Source organism: Brassica napus, chromosome A2 (assembly GCF_020379485.1).
Source record: "Brassica napus cultivar Da-Ae chromosome A2, Da-Ae, whole genome shotgun sequence".
Taxonomy (NCBI): domain Eukaryota; kingdom Viridiplantae; phylum Streptophyta; class Magnoliopsida; order Brassicales; family Brassicaceae; genus Brassica; species Brassica napus.
This window is the reverse complement of record NC_063435.1, coordinates 5,393,712-5,410,781: the sequence shown is the minus strand read 5'-3', so window position 1 is coordinate 5,410,781 and position 17,070 is coordinate 5,393,712. Positions and strand designations below refer to the sequence as shown.

Here is a 17,070-nt window from a genome sequence, read left to right as displayed (position 1 = left end):
CCCAGGGAGGTAGAGTTGAATTTTTTGCAGGTCCCAGTCACACGATTCAGCCTGCAACAGGTCTGAAACCTTGAGCTCCAAGAGAGATTCACATACTGGTCCCATTGGTCTTTCTTTGTGACAGGGGTTTAGCCATGGGTCTCTCCAAACCGAGATAGACTGGCCATTGCCTACTAGCCATCCCATGTTCTTAATCAACAGGTCCCTCCCCTTCAAAATACTTCGCCATCCATGCGACATAGCTGAGGATTCAGAAGCGAGAAGGATGTTATTTTGAGGGCAATATTTTCCGAAAAGCACTCTACCAAGCAGGCAGTTGGGATTTTGTAGCAAGCGCCAGCCCACTTTTGCTAGTAATGCAACATTATAGCTTTGAAAATCCCGGAAGCCCAAACCTCCTGCTGCTTTCGGTTTAGCCATCGAGTCCCACGAAATCCATGCCATCTTCCGGGTGCTTTCATTGTTATCCCACCAGTATCTCGTCACTGCAGATTGCAGACGATTGCAGAGCGAGACTGGCAGTTCAAAGTACGACATGGAGTAGGAAGGAACTGCTGTTAAGACACTTTGGATCATGACCAATTTCCCTGCTGAAGATAAGTACTTATTGGACCAGCTGCGAGCCTTTTGCTTGACCCGATCGACGATCGAGGCAAACACATCTTTCTTTCTTCGGCCAAACTGTTCGGGTAAGCCCAAATATTTCCCGGTCCCTCCTTCCTTAGTGATTTGGAGTTCGCCTTTGATTAGGGTCTTGAGTGCCGCTGGGGTTTTCCGCGCAAAGGTAATGGCTGATTTATCCTTATTGATCGACTGCCCCGAAGCTGCTTCATATTGATGTAAAATGCTCTTGAGAGCTGTACAGTTTCCACTACTTGCTTCTAGGAAGAACATAGTGTCGTCTGCAAAAAGAAGGTGGTTTATCCGGGGACTAGCCCTCGCCACCTGCAATCCCTTGAGAGAGCCATCTTCTTGCGCTCTGTTACATAGTCCCGAGAGGACCTCGCTACACATGATAAAGATGTAGGGAGAAAGAGGGTCTCCTTGACGGATACCTCTACTCGGTACTACCTTCCCTCTAGGCAAGCCGTTAATGAGGAAGGAGTATGTAACTGAGGAGATACACTGCATTACACAGTTAACGAGGTTTTGGTGGAATCCCAACCGAAGCATCACGAGCGAAATAAATTCCCATTCTAACCTGTCATAGGCCTTGCTCATGTCAGTCTTGACGGCCATGGCACATCTCTGTTCCGCTTTCGACGTCTTGAGATAGTGGAGAACCTCATGTGTAATTAAGACGTTGTCGCCAATAGCACGTCCCGGGACAAAAGCCGACTGATTCTCCGAGATGAGTGAGTCCATCAATGGCTGAAGTCTCCGGGTAAGTATTTTCGAATAGATCTTGTAATACACATTGCACAATGCAATAGGCCGGTAATCTGAGACTTTTTGCGGGTTTGTGATCTTTGGGATGAGGCGGATGTGAGTGTCGTTGATGCTCTCGGGGAGTTCTCCCCCAGCGAAAAAACCTTGCACTTCTCTAACGATGTCCGGTCCTACATCATCCCAATGTGTGTGGAAAAATCCAGCTGAGAAACCATCCGGGCCCGGGGCTTTTTCGGCATTGATTGAAAATGCTGCCTCACGAATCTCCTCAGCAGTTGGAATGGCAATGAGCCTGGAATTTGCATCGTCTGTGACTATCCTCTGCAGTGCCCGGCTTACTGTGTCTGTCCTCTCTCCCGGAGAAGAGGCAAATAGACTCTCGAAGTAAGTCCCTATCGTCTCTACAATTTCTTCCTCAGTGTGAACCATTTGTCCATCTTCCTTTTCTAGTACCGAGAATGAGTTTGCTCTTTTCCGGTTTTTTGTAGTGGCATGAAAGAAACCCGTATTGCGATCTCCGAGTTTGAGCCACAGCAGTCTACTGCGTTGCTTCCAAAAAGCTTCTTCCGCTAGGTAGGCCGCATTTAGCTTAGACGATATATCCTGGATCAAGACAGTGTCGTTGACCGGACTAGCCAGTGCTGCATTCAGTTCCCGTTTCTTTTGTTCAATCACCTCTTGGCTGTTCCTCTGCTGAGCCCGGCTCCAAGCAGATATAGCACTCCGTGCCGACGATAGCTTTTCTAAGACTGATAGGTTTCCGGAATCCTGCCAAGCCTCAGATATGACTTTCTTGGCTTCCTCATCTTTGCATAGCCGGCGATCATATCTAAACAGTCCCCTCCGTCTTCTTGCTCCATTGTCAAAGAAGGTTATTAGCGGTTTATGATCTGAAGTCAAATCCGCCTCTAGATATTGGCATCTGGCCCTGGAGAAACGTTCGGCCCAAAGAGAATTAGCGATAGTTCTGTCTAATCTGCACCTGACCAGGTGATCTCCTCTCTTTCCTCGCCAAGATAGTGGATCGCCCGAATGCTGCAGATCGAACAGGTCTCCCTCCGAAAAGAAAGTACGGAGATCAGTAAAGGACCCTTCTGGTCGCTCCGTCCCTCCTTCCTTTTCGTCGTTACTCAAAATGTCGTTGAGATCACCTGTAACCAGCCAAGCCTCTTCTCGGATAATCGACTTTGTTACAAGTTGATCCCACAGCAAATTCCTCTGGCTTCTATCCGTGCTAGCATGTACAAATGAAGCATAAAAATTCTTTCCTTCAAACTCGACATGTGTGTCAATTACATTTGCACTGGATTCTAATATTTGAATGTTTATTCCCTGTTTCCAGAGCAGAACGAGCCCCCCAGCACCGTGCCCGGTTGGTGCAACGAGGTGGTAATTGTCATATCGCAAGTGCTCCAGCTTTTTGAGCACCACGCTGTCGGGATTTTTTGATTCCATTAGGAAGATGATATCCGGATTAAACTTTTTTGATACCTCTCCCAATCTACGAACTGTCCGGGGATTCCCCAACCCCTGACAGTTCCAGCTCGTAATTGTTAAGGAGCGAGGTGGGATGGAGCCCGAAAATCCATCCTACGTCTGGCCGACGGTGGTATCAAGTTAACTATCGGGATGTTATCAGTAGACGAAGGAGTGTCCTGCTGCGAGGCTCTAGTGCGGCTTGCTCGAGCCGCTTTCCTTGGTCTCTCTGATTCTCCAGTAACTCTCCTCCGGGAGGTGGTGGGCTTAGGAGTGACCTTCCTTTTGCGCAAACCCGATCCCGGTGCCAGAGCAGGGCTAGCAATCTTTTTGCCGCCTGGTGGCCTACCAGGTTTCCTTTTTTGCTTCCGAGGTGCCTCCAGCGTCGGAGGGAGATCAATGATGCTTGTTCCCTCGAGAGTTGGTCCAAGCCTAGCTGCCATTGGCAGCTTCTCAGTGTGACCTCCTTCAGTTTGGATATTTGTAACTACTTGTTCCTCCTGAGCTTGATCTATTGGACCTAGCCGTGCTGTGGCAGGTAAGCGTTCATTGGAACTTGGTTCCTGAGAAGTTCTAGCTGTAGTTCCTTCATTCTCCCGAGCCATAGAGGCTTTAACCATCTGCATCGCAGATTCTTCAACTTGGCCTCGCTCCTCTGCTTGCCTTAATCTTTCCTTACGAGCTGCACTCTCCATCGGGTCTGCACAACTTGCATATTGTGTCATATAATTCCTTATTTCTCCCATTGCAGCATCCACTGCTTCTTTGGGTAGGTTTTCATTTTCCTTTCGGAGGGGAATCCCCCTATCTAACTGATGAGGCCCGTTTCTTGGTGAAGCTAGCGTAGATTGTCTTGGGGTTATGTACGTAGCTGGAGAGAGTCGCTCCTCAACTCTAGCCCGGTGCTCTTCATTATATCTAGACTTGTGGGAGTGGTCTGATTGGGAATCCCCAATAACTGTATCTAATTGTTTACGAGTCTCTGTTCTGTTGAGGAGACTTCGCAGGTCTTCCTTCCGAGCTGTGGAATCCCTTACAAAGCTATCTTTTGGTCTCCAGGATCTTTTCTGATACTCACCTCCCTCACGGGGAGGGTCACGGGATCTGTATCTGGTAGACATGGCTCCATGTGTTGGGTTGTGAGTGGAGTATCGGGTTGAGCTTCTACTCTGAAGGGACCGACTATAGTCCAGTCTACGAGGGGCATGTTCCCACCTTTTATCAGTGGAGGGATTTGGCTCACGAATTCCACTCCTAGGCACCAAGTGTTGAGCTTCCTTGTTCTTTGGCTCATCGGTTTGATTCGCAAGTAGAGCTCTCTTTAGTGCCTTAGCTTCCAGACAATCTCGGAGCTCATGGTCCAATCTTCCACATTGCGAGCAGTGTCTCTCCAGTCTCTCATAGACTAGGACTGCAGCAACTTCATCACCATTTGGATACTCTAGGATGGATTTTTTGATGAGGGGAAGTCTCCCATTGACATGGACTCGCATGCGGATGGAGGTAGAAGTGATCTCTGCAGTTTCGAACGTTCCAATGTCTTTTCCAAGGCTGCGGATGGTTTCTTCTGTCCATAGGTGGATCGGAACTCCGTGGATTTTGATCCAGAACGGAATCATTGATGGAAACTCCGGTGAGCAGGTTGGTTCCCACCTTTGTAGGATAATCATCCACCTAGCAAAGTGGTATGGTTGCTTTTCTAGGACCGTAAGAAGATCCGACTCGAGTTCAAATTGGAATTGGAACATTCCCAAGCCAAGGTCAGAACCCGTCGGGGGAATATCCGCTTTCCAGTGCTCTGTAAAAAACGGGAGAAGCGACCACACCTTCTGGACAGAAGGGTTTGTGACTCTACCAATAATGGTTAGAGAATGCTTCTGCTTCAGCGCAGTGATGTCAGGTTCCATAACTCTGACTCTAGCTTTTCGAGGGGCAGGGAGGTGCTCTAGCGCTACGGCTTTCCCCTTTTCAGAGGATGAGAGGCGTCTCTGCATCAGGAAGCTTTAGGTACAACTCCGATGATTGTGAGGTTGTCAGCGAGTATCTCAAAGGGAGCAGAGGTAATCGTCACGAAGTTGGATTGTAGCAAGAGGTGAAGTGAAAGGGCAGTGTGGGTTCCGGAGTCGTCTCACAATCCTTCACAAGCTTTGTTTCAAGGGATAAGGCCCAGTAGCCACTGGATAAAAAGAGTGTTTTGGGCAGAAACTTCAATCTTCCAAATATGCTTCAAGTCGGAGTGGTATCTTCATAAATCTGTTGCTGGATCCTCCGAGTGGCTTCAAAGTTTTCCGGTCCGGCGGTTTGAGCAGCGGCAGCGGTCCCTCCGACCCGGGTCGGGGGAAGAACCCGGCGTATTTTACCGCAGGGCAGAGGATTACCCAGCAGATACTTCTTAAACAAGGAACAATTTGAAAAAAAACTCTGAGATTGCAGGCGTAGCAGGGCCTAAACAGGTAAATAACCTCCGGGTAACTGAGGGTGGCCCCTCACTCAGAAAGACAAAGACCTTTCTCGCTTATAGTGCCTGAGAGCGTTTTTTCTTATGCCTTATCATTAAAAAAACTGTTTCTCACTTTTTCTCTCTTATTTGTTTATTTATTCATTTTCTTGTAAAGCATAAAGGGAAAGACTTTTGGGTTGTGCTAGGGTGGGTTATCGAGTTAATCGGTCCGATCAATAATTTCTGATTTCTATATTCTTATTATAAGAAAAACACAAGATAAATATTACATTTTCAATTCAAAATAATTAAAATTTATAAATTACTCTTTATATTTAAATTAATACATCCAATTTTAAAATTTAATGTGTTCTAGAAATTTAGGGTAAGAGTGAACCAACATTCAACTGTTTCTACTTTCATGTTTCAGAAACAGTTCTTTTATTAAAAAAAATTCTTATCAGTTGTTATTCCTTATTGGCATCAATTTGCAGGTTTTCTTAGATTTGAAAATAATTATATAACTGTAGAGGATACTTATAACATAATCATCCTCGTCAATGTCCTTGTGTTAAGATAGAATCTGGACTAAAGAATAGTAATACAAAACACATTAATCAATGTTTAAATCTTGTGAGATTTTGAGTCGTTAAAAATCTCAAGATGTGCCCTAACTATGTTTTGTATATATATATATATTTTTTTGAATGAATGTAAAATTTATTCAATCGAAACTTTTTTACATCAAGTGCATCAGTGTTATTGTATCTACAAACTCAAAAACAATTGCAAGAAAGAATCATGCGTTTATCATTCTCGCTCCAAACCAGATACTCAAGCCCTCTTCAAGATACTTGTGGCTATTTCCCTTTACTGCCAGCAGTTTCAGTCTCACTGTTTTTTCCACCCAAGTAACCAATACCCTTTCATTCCTTGGACATTCACCGTGTCTTCTTGTATTTCTTTCCCCCCATATACTATGCAACAAGGCTTGAAAAGAGTACTGAATCAGAAACATCTCCGTTTTTGAATATCTGGTACTAGGATTAGAGATTGTTTCCATATCTCATCCCAATCCACAGTGAACTCATCTTTCATAACCCCTCCAATCAATTCTCTCCACACTTTACCAGCATAACGACATCCAAAAAATAAGTGCTTGCAAGTCTCCTGCTCTTCTTTACAAAGCACGCACAAAGTATCCACTGATGCATTCCACATATGAATTCGATCACATGTTTTATATTCTTCAACCAACGTACCAACATTTTTCTATTTTCCAAAACCTGGTTTATGATTTTTTCCAAATACAAACTTGAAGTAAAAAGTATCTGGTTGGCTAAAAACTAGACCCTTTCCATATTGTTGTTGCTCGACAATCATATTGATAAGTGTAACGAATCTCTTCAACCGTTATGCATTCATTTATAAGTGTATATTATATGTTTGGTTAGCGACGATAACAATTTCTTTTTCGTTATTACATTTGTAGGGACTATCATTTGATTCAATTCAATCACAAATGAGACCTTCATGATTTATATATGAATAGGGATTTTCAAAGTTATGTTTTATTGATCCAAATAATTAAAAGTACATACAACCAGGTTTCTGTGACTTCACGCCGATGACGACCAAAGAACTCACAAAATTATTATGCTTAACAAACATATCCCTTACATCACAAACAGATATACAAAAATTGAAAAGAGCAAAACATAAATACATACCTCTATAGAGAGAGTTGTGTTTTTGTATTTACTCAATGGCAGTAAACTCCTCGATCATAGTCTTCTTAATACCACGACTGTTCATGATGGCATGTATCTTGGAGCAATTACAAGGCATAACCACACACCTTTCGATCTGGCTGCTACGAACTTCACCCAAACCACCGAGCTTACGTGCGATCACCACCGAGTTAACCACATCATCCGACGGATGATAAATGGTCAACACTTCAAACCCTTTAAGATCACAAGAGTCAACGATTGGATACAAGAAAGCTCTAAGACCATGAGCACTCCTTAGCATCAGCACAGCTCCAGGAGCCATATGCTTCTCCAAATGCTCAATAGCTTTGACTTTTGACTCTTTATCCATCCCAACAAGAGCCGCCAAGAAAACGACATCGTACTGGTCTAACCCTTCCTTTGCGTTTAACACATCAGTCGTGTGGAAGATCATGCGTTCCGAGAGGTCCGGATCGCGAGACACGAGGTTTGAAGCTAGTGTGTTAGCTTCTGAGTCGATGTCGAAGTTGTGGATCGTTGTGTTGGGAAGGTGAAACTTGGCCAAGACGATGGATGTAAGTGGCATCGGACCCGAACCGATGAAAGCGATTTTGGTAGGGACATGGCTTGTGTGTTCAGCTAGGAGATCGAATTCGAGTTTGCTTAGTTTAAGGTAGTTGTTGTAATAAGGAAAGATGTGTAAATGGTTGAGTGGGTTGTCTTCAAAAGAGCCTATGATTGTGGAGAAGTGTTGCTCCAAGTATCCTTCGGCTTCACCACAAAGCTTGATGAGATGAGATCTCATGTCTTTGACTTTTTCATCGTGTATTTTTGTGACATCGATATCTGTGTCCGTTGGCAGGCACGTGGAGACGAGTTGTCCGAACAAAGTGTCGACATTCTTGGATGGTTTTAGACTCTCGAGGTTCGAGATTTGGCTATATAAATCGATGATTTGCTTCACAACGAGGTTGTTTTCGCAAGCCATGTCGACACTATGAAGAGAGATAGAGCTAGGTTTAGTAAAGTAATGCTTTCAAGACTTAGAAAAAGCTGGTGTTGTGGCCTTAACCCTCACAAGGGGTCGTTATTTATTGACACTTGTAGGGTCCATTCTCATCTAAATTTTGTTATTTATTTATTTGATTCGATTCATATTGTACGTTGTAAAATACTTACTTTAAAATGCATGAATATCGATTCAAAATCATAATATACGAGTAGCTTAAATACTAATATATAGTTCAGTTCTACTAAAATACACAAAGGCTATAATAATAATTAACTTAACTACCCAAATTATGAACATATGTTATGCTCAATAATTTTCTAGTTAGTAAATGTGCGCTAAAATAATATATTTAAATGTGCGCAACGCAAAATAATAATAACAATAATTTATAGAAAATGTGCGCTAAACAACCTATGCTTTTCAGTAAATTATATATTTAAATGAGTAAGCGCAACGCAAAATAATAATAACAATAATTTAAACGTTAGACTACACACTTGCAATAAAGTGTATACAAATTGCATCAGTGATGTGTGCGTTTACGTACGTATATGCTTGTGATTGTATATATTTTAATCTCACTGTTAAACATGAATGGAATCAAAAGGAAAATACTACGATTCAACATTAATGCGTGTAAGTGCGTCCGTTGTATGGTTAGAGTTGGTAAATTAGGCATGTCTCATAACATTCTTAAGTCGCTACGAATATGTACCATATAGTTTCTATATTATATCAAAACTAATATGATCTAGTTGGATTTCATATTATATATATCGTTGAATTATACAGTCATCGGAGTATTAGATTCCGTTCACTCATCTGCTTTTTTGGGAATAAATCTCAATCCTTCTGGGGGTTCACTCAGCCAATTCAATATTTCTGAGTGTGTGACAGCATATAATTTTTTCAACAACAAATAGCCTTGAACTGGAATATGGTGAATTTTCAAATAGTAATATATGTTTAATATACAATATATCCTGATCAAAACACACAGAATACCATTTAGTTATTTTTTTTTTTGAAAGAGATACACCATTTAGTTAAAACCTCAGGGTTAGGTTCAGACTTGATATGAAAATATATATGTAAGAATTGCATTATAAAGTATAATTTCAACTTTCGTAATTAAGTTTATTATTACTTTATTTTGCTTTTGTATTTTCAATATTCCATGATTCTCCATCACCACCAATCAAGAATTTTGATCTTCAAAAAACAATTCAGTTTCCTCTTTTGTAATTGAACTTGCGGAATCGTGTCATGACAGAACATACTGTATATACAATTTTGTAACTGATGAACTTTGTGATTGTTAAAAACAGGTAAAATCACAAAATTCAATAAGGATAATTAACGGAATAGAAACAATGAACTGACACTTAATTGTTCTACAAATGTAAGGACATCTCCAATCTCACTCAATTTTTTTCTCCAAAATATAAAAATAGAGTAAGAATTGCTCAAACCGAACTCCAAATCTCATTTCATAATAAAATTTATTCCATAAATGAAATAATTTATTTTTTGTTTGTTAATCAGAAATTGAGTAGGGTTGTAGTATTTTTACTCCATTTTTACTATTACTCTATTTTAGAGAAAAAAATAGAATATTACATTGGAGATGCTATAAATGCAGATGCTAAAAATTATGACAAATCTCTTTTATATATGTAGCGAGAAACTAGGGTTTACAAAATACTAATAATAGGGTTTACAATTGACTGATGTTACTCATACATTTATTAATGTTAATGCCTCTTGCATAAAATGAAGGGACCTAAATGAGTGGCCAATATACACGTCGTCTACAATATAGGTTAAACGATCCTTTAAAAGAAAGAAGCTATTTTGTATTCATATTTCAAAATCAACCCATAATACTATAGTAAGATTTGCTTTCTTGTATGCATCTATAGACTATACTTTTGACTTCAAAAAGTAAAATATGGTGACTGTGTTGAATGAATATATTTAAGTGCGAAGATGGTCTTTTGAGTGCGACCTAATGATTAGAAAAAGAAAGACCGCCGAAATACGTGAGATATATGGTATGATTCCATGAGATGTATCGTGTATGAAGTTTATTCATACTGCATGTCATGTCGGTCCTTTACGAAAAAAATGTAGACCGGTTAAACAAATTGAAATTTAACTAATATACAATTTATTTAAAACTGGCCGTCACCACATTCGCTGGAAACTGAATATCTCGGGACCTGGACAGGAAAGTGGTACATTGTCTCTGAGCTATCGGGTGAGGCGGCATTGTACTAATAATCAAACCCACTGAACTGCTCCGTCCAGCTAGAGCGCAAGGGACCGTGCACTATTTTTTTCTGGCTTTCGGTGAATATGGTCACTTGTCGACGTACACGGCTACACCAATGCTTGATGCGACATTCACTTGCCATATCGTGATTTTTAAGTCTTTAAAGTCTAAAAGTGTAAATACCAAGAACTTCCCAGGGAGGAATGTGCAATATAAATTTGTCAAGTCAAAATTCTAATTTACATATATAGGTTTGCAGTTTACAAAACAAATATTCCATAATTAACTGCGAATCACAAAAGCTACTCCCTTTGTTGTCATAGCATAAATTGTCTTAGAAATATATGTTTTATTTCAAATATGTTATTTTTACATTTTAATATATATATATATATATATTATATATATATATATATATATATTATTTATTAGATATTGTGTCACCAATTAATTATCTATAATTTCTTATGACTAGTTGAACTTTTATATTAAATAATATTATTTCAAAAATGAACAGTTTTCTTAATTTTATGATTTTGGCTAAAATAACTGAGAAACAGGAAAGAGTATATATGTCGACAGTATATTGTTTCCAGGTTTCGTTCTAAACACCGTCCCGTTTGCGTAGGTAACACCAAACACCATGTGGTTTGTCCTATTTGTCCATTTGCTAATTGCTAGTGTCTGCAGAAGAGCTACAACAGAAAAACCCGAACCCGGGCCGGGTCGGACTTGGGGGAGAATCATTTACCGTCTTCTTCTTCTTCATCTGAACGCAAAACCTAGCTCAAACCCTACCACTTCCTCTCATCGCGCTTTCACCTCTGCTTCCTCTTCTCATCTACGGCTTGCAATCTCTTCTCAAAGTTACCACCTTTCGTTTTCTCTCCACTATATCTAGACCTGAGGCAGAGAAGGGTTTCTCTAGTAATGTTTCGTGTGCTGGGCTTGATCAAGAACCTCTCTTTGTAGGGTCAAAATGCTTCCTTGTCTAGAAAGATGTCGACTTTAGCGGCGACTAGCTTAGGAAGTAAAGAGGGTCTGAAGCTGCTCGTCTCTGGAGGACCTCAAGCTCGTAAACGGGTCGGAATATGGCTTTTCGGTTCAGCATAGTGGTACTAGGCGGAGTCACCCGGTTAATCTCGGTCTGGTTTATCCATGAGTGACTGACTGGAAGTAAACGATGAATCTTGAAGATTTTAATTTCATCGAATCTTTGGTTAATTATGTTGTATTAGCAGTCCTTTATTCGGAAAATAAAGTACAAAAGCGATTAACAAAAGTTTCATAGAGTTGAGTGTGAATATTTTCATACTAAATCGGTTCGAAGCTACATTTGAGTTCGGTTTCGGTAATATCATTTCTATTCAAAACCGTAAGCCTTGTGGATAACGTTTTGGGTTTTCAAGAATGAAACGTGTCAATAAATTGTAGCTTATCAGCATCCACGTGTCAATAAATATCCCACCATCTTCCTTTCTATATAGCTATGCTACAAAATTTTATTTTCAAGTCACAACTTGAGACCATTGATATGGAGAATCCTGAAGGAAGAAGTAGAGATGTAGCCAGAACCGATGGAGAGAAAACAACTGGTTCTTCGGTTGTGTTTGCAACCGTAGCAGCTGTGGCAGTGGTCGGACCGCTTCTTGGTCTGATGAGTTTCAGCCTCGTCGCGACTGTGACGTTGTTTATTGTGGTTTCTCCATTGATGCTGATATTTGCTCCGGTGTTGATGGCAACGGTGGCGATTCTTGTGGCGGCTATGGTTGGTGTTGGGGTGGCGGCAGTCATGTGGTTGGTGGGTATTGCCGCTTTGGTTTGTTGTGGACGAGAGATTGGTGTTGGAACAGGAGTGGCTGGGAGGATGGTTGAGTCGGTGGTGAGAGAGTTAGGTTATGGTCGGAATCGTTACTTGCGAGACAAGTGAGATAATGGTTCTTTCTTTTGCCAGTCTTACATTTCTTTCTTTTTCAATCTTGGTAAAAGCGTTTCTTGATGCGTGCTATCAATGTGTTCTTTTCTGTCTCATGATTAATGGGAATTTGAAGAATATGGTGAATAAAGAAAAAACAAAGAGATGCCTGTGATTAGTATAATTTTGAGCAATTTTGGTAAGTGTTTTATTTTTGTCAACTTTTGAGCAATTCTGGTCAAATTTTGTTAAAAACAAAGAGATTCCTATGTTTTTTTTTCTTGTTAAGTGGTCGAATTGCAAAATCCAACATGTAAGGGAAGGACGAGTTTTATGTATAACCAACAATCCGCTAATCTGCCACAGATGCTAGCTTTAGCCTAGAAGGCTAGAGTTCCATCAACCCTGTCACATTTGATATAGCACTTTGACACACAGAAGTATACGTCTATCCTTTTATATATATATATATATATATATATATAATTTAGGTTAAACATTCTGAAATTGAAAGATACCACAACATAGTACAAAAATGGTTTGTGTCATAAAACAGCACATAAAAGTTCTGACCAAAAAACATTTATTAAAAAGTATAAAATTATACATCTAGGGTACAATGCTTAAAAATAGAGTTTAGATTTTTAAAATGGGATTGTTAAAATGGTTAAAATTAGAATTTAGATTTTTCAAAATGAGATGTAACCATCTCAGTTTATGATATATAGTTGAAAATTTAATAAAATTCATTTAGTTATATATGTTATCAAAATACATTTAACTTTTTGGGTATACACTATATACATAATTAAAAGCTGATACACTAAAAAAATGAATGACCTATCAAAAAATATAATAGGTAAACAAATTTTTCAAGTTTCAAATCTCAAAATCACGTACCATATGTCACATGAATAAGATTTACAAACTAATGTTATTGGTTTATATATTTTGATTGATTTAGAAATTCATATAATATTTAGAAATCCAAGTAAAATATGTAAATATGGAGGTCTTTCTTCGGATTTGAGTCTTTGTATTTTTAACAAAAAAAATCATTCAAATCCATTATAAAATCAAATATATTAGTAAATCCGCACGATTGAATAACACTTGATTTGATATAAAATTTATGAATCACTAAACCAATAACACATGATTTTAATATAGATTTTAAAATCATAAAACCAATAACACTAGATTTAGTTCGGATTTTCAAATCCATTAAAATACAACAACTAATAATCCCTACTAAGTGAGCAAACTATTAACCGTAGACGATTGGCAATTATATAAAATTTAAGGTTTATGGTTAGAATTTATGATATAAAATTTAAAGTAATAATATTTTAAATAATATTTTGTAGATATTTTAAAATATTTATTATATATTAAATATTTTTGTGTCAACTATTAAATATATTATTCATTAATAATATGTTAAAGAGATTTACTATTTAATGAATAATATTTTAACCATATTTCATCTGTATGCTATTTTTTTAACAAAAAAAAAACTATTTGTTGTGATTTTTAAGAGAACCTTAAACATTTGATCAATGTTTCTTCGCGATTAATGTGTTTGGGTAACATGTTTACAAATATCAAAGCCTTTTCTCAGAGAAAAAAAAACACATTTACGAATATCTGACGGTAAGTGGGGTCCTAAGGAATACGTTCGTACGGGGTAGAGACGAAAGGAAAGGGTACATGTCTTGAGATTTTTTGTGTAACAACGACTGCTCATTAATGCGCCACAAGTACGCCCTCGAATCTCAAAATATTCTCCGTACATCACGAAGACATTCTCTTACAAAAAGGACAAGGACATTGTCAAACATCAGTGACACAGTTATATAAATCTATAAGAGCTCAACTTATATTCATGTTTAAATGTAAGTAATTTATTTTTGGGTGAAATTCGATAATACGATTTGAAAAAAAGTGGGATATACAAGGAGTTGACCAAGCGTAGAGTGGGTGACCTACCTGCCAAAGGGAATCACACGCTCTGTAGCGTTGAATTCTTTATAGAGTTTAATCACTTCATGCACATTTGATGCTAATTTCATCGTTTTAATTCTTTTATAAGTATGCATACATTTTCTTTCTTCAGTTTCAATTTAATAGTCTCGATTACAAGAAAACAAAGAAATTAAAGTTTGGTAGTTTTAATTCTTTTGGGCAATCTTTGATTTATCTCTTTTTCATCTCTTCACCAAATTTTCTTTTGTTTCTTGTGGCTGAATTAACTAAAGAAAAATCGATTTGTTTTCGAGATAAAAACTAGAAAAAGAAAAGAAAAGAATGGGTCGAATTCCATGTTGTGAAAAGGAGAATGTGAAAAGAGGACAATGGACTCCTGAAGAAGACAACAAATTGGCTTCTTACATTGCTCAACACGGTACTCGTAATTGGCGTCTCATCCCTAAAAACGCTGGTAAAATTAATTTGCACTTCTTTAATCAAGTAGGAATAGTCTTATAAAGATCTGATTATCCATCACTCTGCTGAATATTTCAAGACAAACTTTTAAAAACAAACAAATGTTTGTTAAGGTAAAGATTTGGTTTTATAATGTACATACATATAATGAGCTGGTGAAAATTTGTTTTTGTAGGATTGCAGAGATGTGGGAAGAGTTGTAGACTAAGATGGACGAACTATTTGCGTCCTGACCTGAAACATGGACAGTTTTCTGACGCTGAAGAGCATATCATTGTCAAGTTTCACTCTGTTCTTGGTAACAGGTATGACCTTCTTTATATACCATCTCTCTTATGGTCATAATATTTTCTGTACGTTCCATTTTCTTGGATGTAGAAAATTAATGATAGACTAAAAATGGCGTGTTTTTAAATAATAAAATTATTATGGAATATTGATGCTTGAGACTGTTGAAAAAAAAAACTGAATGAATTTGTCCACAAGTTTCTTGGGAAACAAGAAACTGAATATCAGATCTAACCATAGCAGGAATTGCCTTGTTATATATACTTAATTACAGAGTTTTAATCTTTTGAGAAGTTTGATGTTCTTAAAATGAATTGCTTCTTCTTAACACCTATTTGAGTCAGAAACTAAAGGTTGTAATCAAAGTTTCAAAAAAAAAACAAAAAAACTAAAGGGTGAAAGACTGCTGATGATATTATATGTTTTTATTTCCAAAAGAGCAATAGTTAGCAAAATTTCTGAGGAACAAGAAAGTGAATAAGAAAGACATAAACCTTGCTTAAGTTTTCTTTTGACGTATATGCATGGTTCAGGTGGTCGTTGATTGCGGCGCAGCTTCCTGGTCGGACAGACAACGATGTGAAAAACTATTGGAACACGAAGCTGAAGAAGAAGTTGTCGGGAATGGGAATAGATCCAGTGACTCACAAGCCTTTCTCACACCTAATGGCAGAGATCACCACAACACTTAACCCTCCGCAAGTCTCTCACCTCGCTGAAGCTGCACTCGGTTGTTTCAAAGACGAGATGCTTCACTTGCTCACCAAGAAACGTGTTGACCTAAACCAAATCAACTTCTCAAGCCCTAACCATAACCCTAACAACTTTAACCAAACTGTTGATAACGAAGCTGGTAAGATGAAACTGGATAATGGTAATGGGATAATGAAGCTATGGGACATGGGTAATGGATTCTCGTATGGATCATCTTCCTCGTCCTTTGGGAATGATGAAAGGAACGAGGGATCCGCGTCTCCTGCGGTTGCGGCGTGGAGGGGTCACGGTGGAATACGTACATCAGTGGCTGAAACGGCGGCAGCGGAGGAGGAAGAGAGGAGGAAACTGAAGGGAGAAGTGATGGAACAAGAGGAGATTGGATCTGAAGGAGGAAGAGGAGATGGAATGATGATGATGATGAGGAGGCAACATGATCAACATCAGCAACATGCGTTTAATGTGGACAACGACTTGTGGGATTTACAGGCTGATGATCTCATTAATCATATGGTTTGATCTTTCTAATAGATTTACTGTTTACATTTTCATTTTGGATCCCGTTGGTAGTTAACTTATGGTTATGACTTATGAGTCAGTAGGAAACTTTTTTCCTGGTTGTTTACAGATACTAATAAGGTTTACTCTTTTTATGACAATAAATAAATGTAAATAAATACGTTTTACTTTATACGAAAGCTTATATTAATTGGCTTGTGCCTATAGAAATAGCATACTTACGAAATTTCAAATACGTCACTTTTTCGGCAAATATTTCCATTAATTTTAAAGAGTGATTATAGAGACAAAATACAGAACCATTGAAGTACTTATTCTTACATATCACATGACAAACCCCAATGTTTCGAAAAAAAAACACCATCAGCATCTTTTTAACAATTGCTGAATTTTATTTTCTTCCCAGAGACGAAAGCTTTTATCACGAGAAGCAGTAGCAACCAGATCAGGTTGTTTTGGGTTCCAACAAAGCTGATCCACACTAGCAGCACGGCCCTTGAGTTCAAGGTCTTTAACCTTACTCTATACCTCACATTCGTAAATAATCAAATTACAAAGAGTAAATAACTCGAAGTGATAATAACAAAGATGATAACTCAATTTGCATCAAAAGGTCCACCGAAACTACACTAGTAGCAAACACCTAAAGGAAAAAACATATCATATGTATGGTAATGATAATATTTATTGGGATGCATAAACGTCAAAGTAGAGTTTGTTACAATATAATGTTCTGTTGTTTATTACATGTTCAGTTACATGTCAATTCTCTATTTTCAAAATTGATAGCCTAGTCTCGGTCTAGCACATCTATTCGGAACCGAGCTGAAAACAAGGTTTGATTCTATCAATTATCCTAACAGA

The 17,070-nt window shown here is 38.5% G+C and overlaps 4 protein-coding genes across 4 annotated transcripts; 2 read left to right on the top strand and 2 right to left on the bottom strand.

Annotated features, from left to right (window-relative positions):
• Window positions 1-2,942: 2,942 nt before the first annotated feature.
• Window positions 2,943-4,859, bottom strand: LOC106353337 (serine/arginine repetitive matrix protein 1-like). Its single transcript, XM_013793085.2, has one exon. The coding sequence runs from the start codon at window positions 4,857-4,859 to the stop codon at window positions 2,943-2,945; it is 1,917 nt and encodes a 638-aa protein (XP_013648539.2).
• Window positions 4,860-6,848: 1,989 nt separating this feature from the next.
• On the bottom strand, window positions 6,849-8,935 carry LOC106418370 (nicotianamine synthase 2-like). The gene has a single exon (XM_013859065.2). It carries the CDS (start codon window positions 8,024-8,026, stop codon window positions 7,064-7,066), a length of 963 nt encoding a protein of 320 aa, XP_013714519.2. The 5' UTR covers window positions 8,027-8,935; the 3' UTR covers window positions 6,849-7,063.
• A 2,924-nt stretch (window positions 8,936-11,859) lies between these two features.
• LOC106418363 (major oleosin NAP-II) lies at window positions 11,860-12,255 on the top strand. Its single transcript, XM_013859056.3, has one exon. It carries the CDS (start codon window positions 11,860-11,862, stop codon window positions 12,253-12,255), a length of 396 nt encoding a protein of 131 aa, XP_013714510.1.
• Window positions 12,256-13,943: 1,688 nt separating this feature from the next.
• LOC106389601 (transcription factor MYB80) lies at window positions 13,944-16,838 on the top strand. Its single transcript, XM_013829906.3, has 3 exons — window positions 13,944-14,680; window positions 14,861-14,990; window positions 15,507-16,838. Exons 1-3 carry the CDS (start codon window positions 14,548-14,550, stop codon window positions 16,204-16,206), a joined length of 963 nt encoding a protein of 320 aa, XP_013685360.2. The 5' UTR covers window positions 13,944-14,547; the 3' UTR covers window positions 16,207-16,838.
• The last annotated feature ends 232 nt before the right edge of the window (window positions 16,839-17,070 follow it).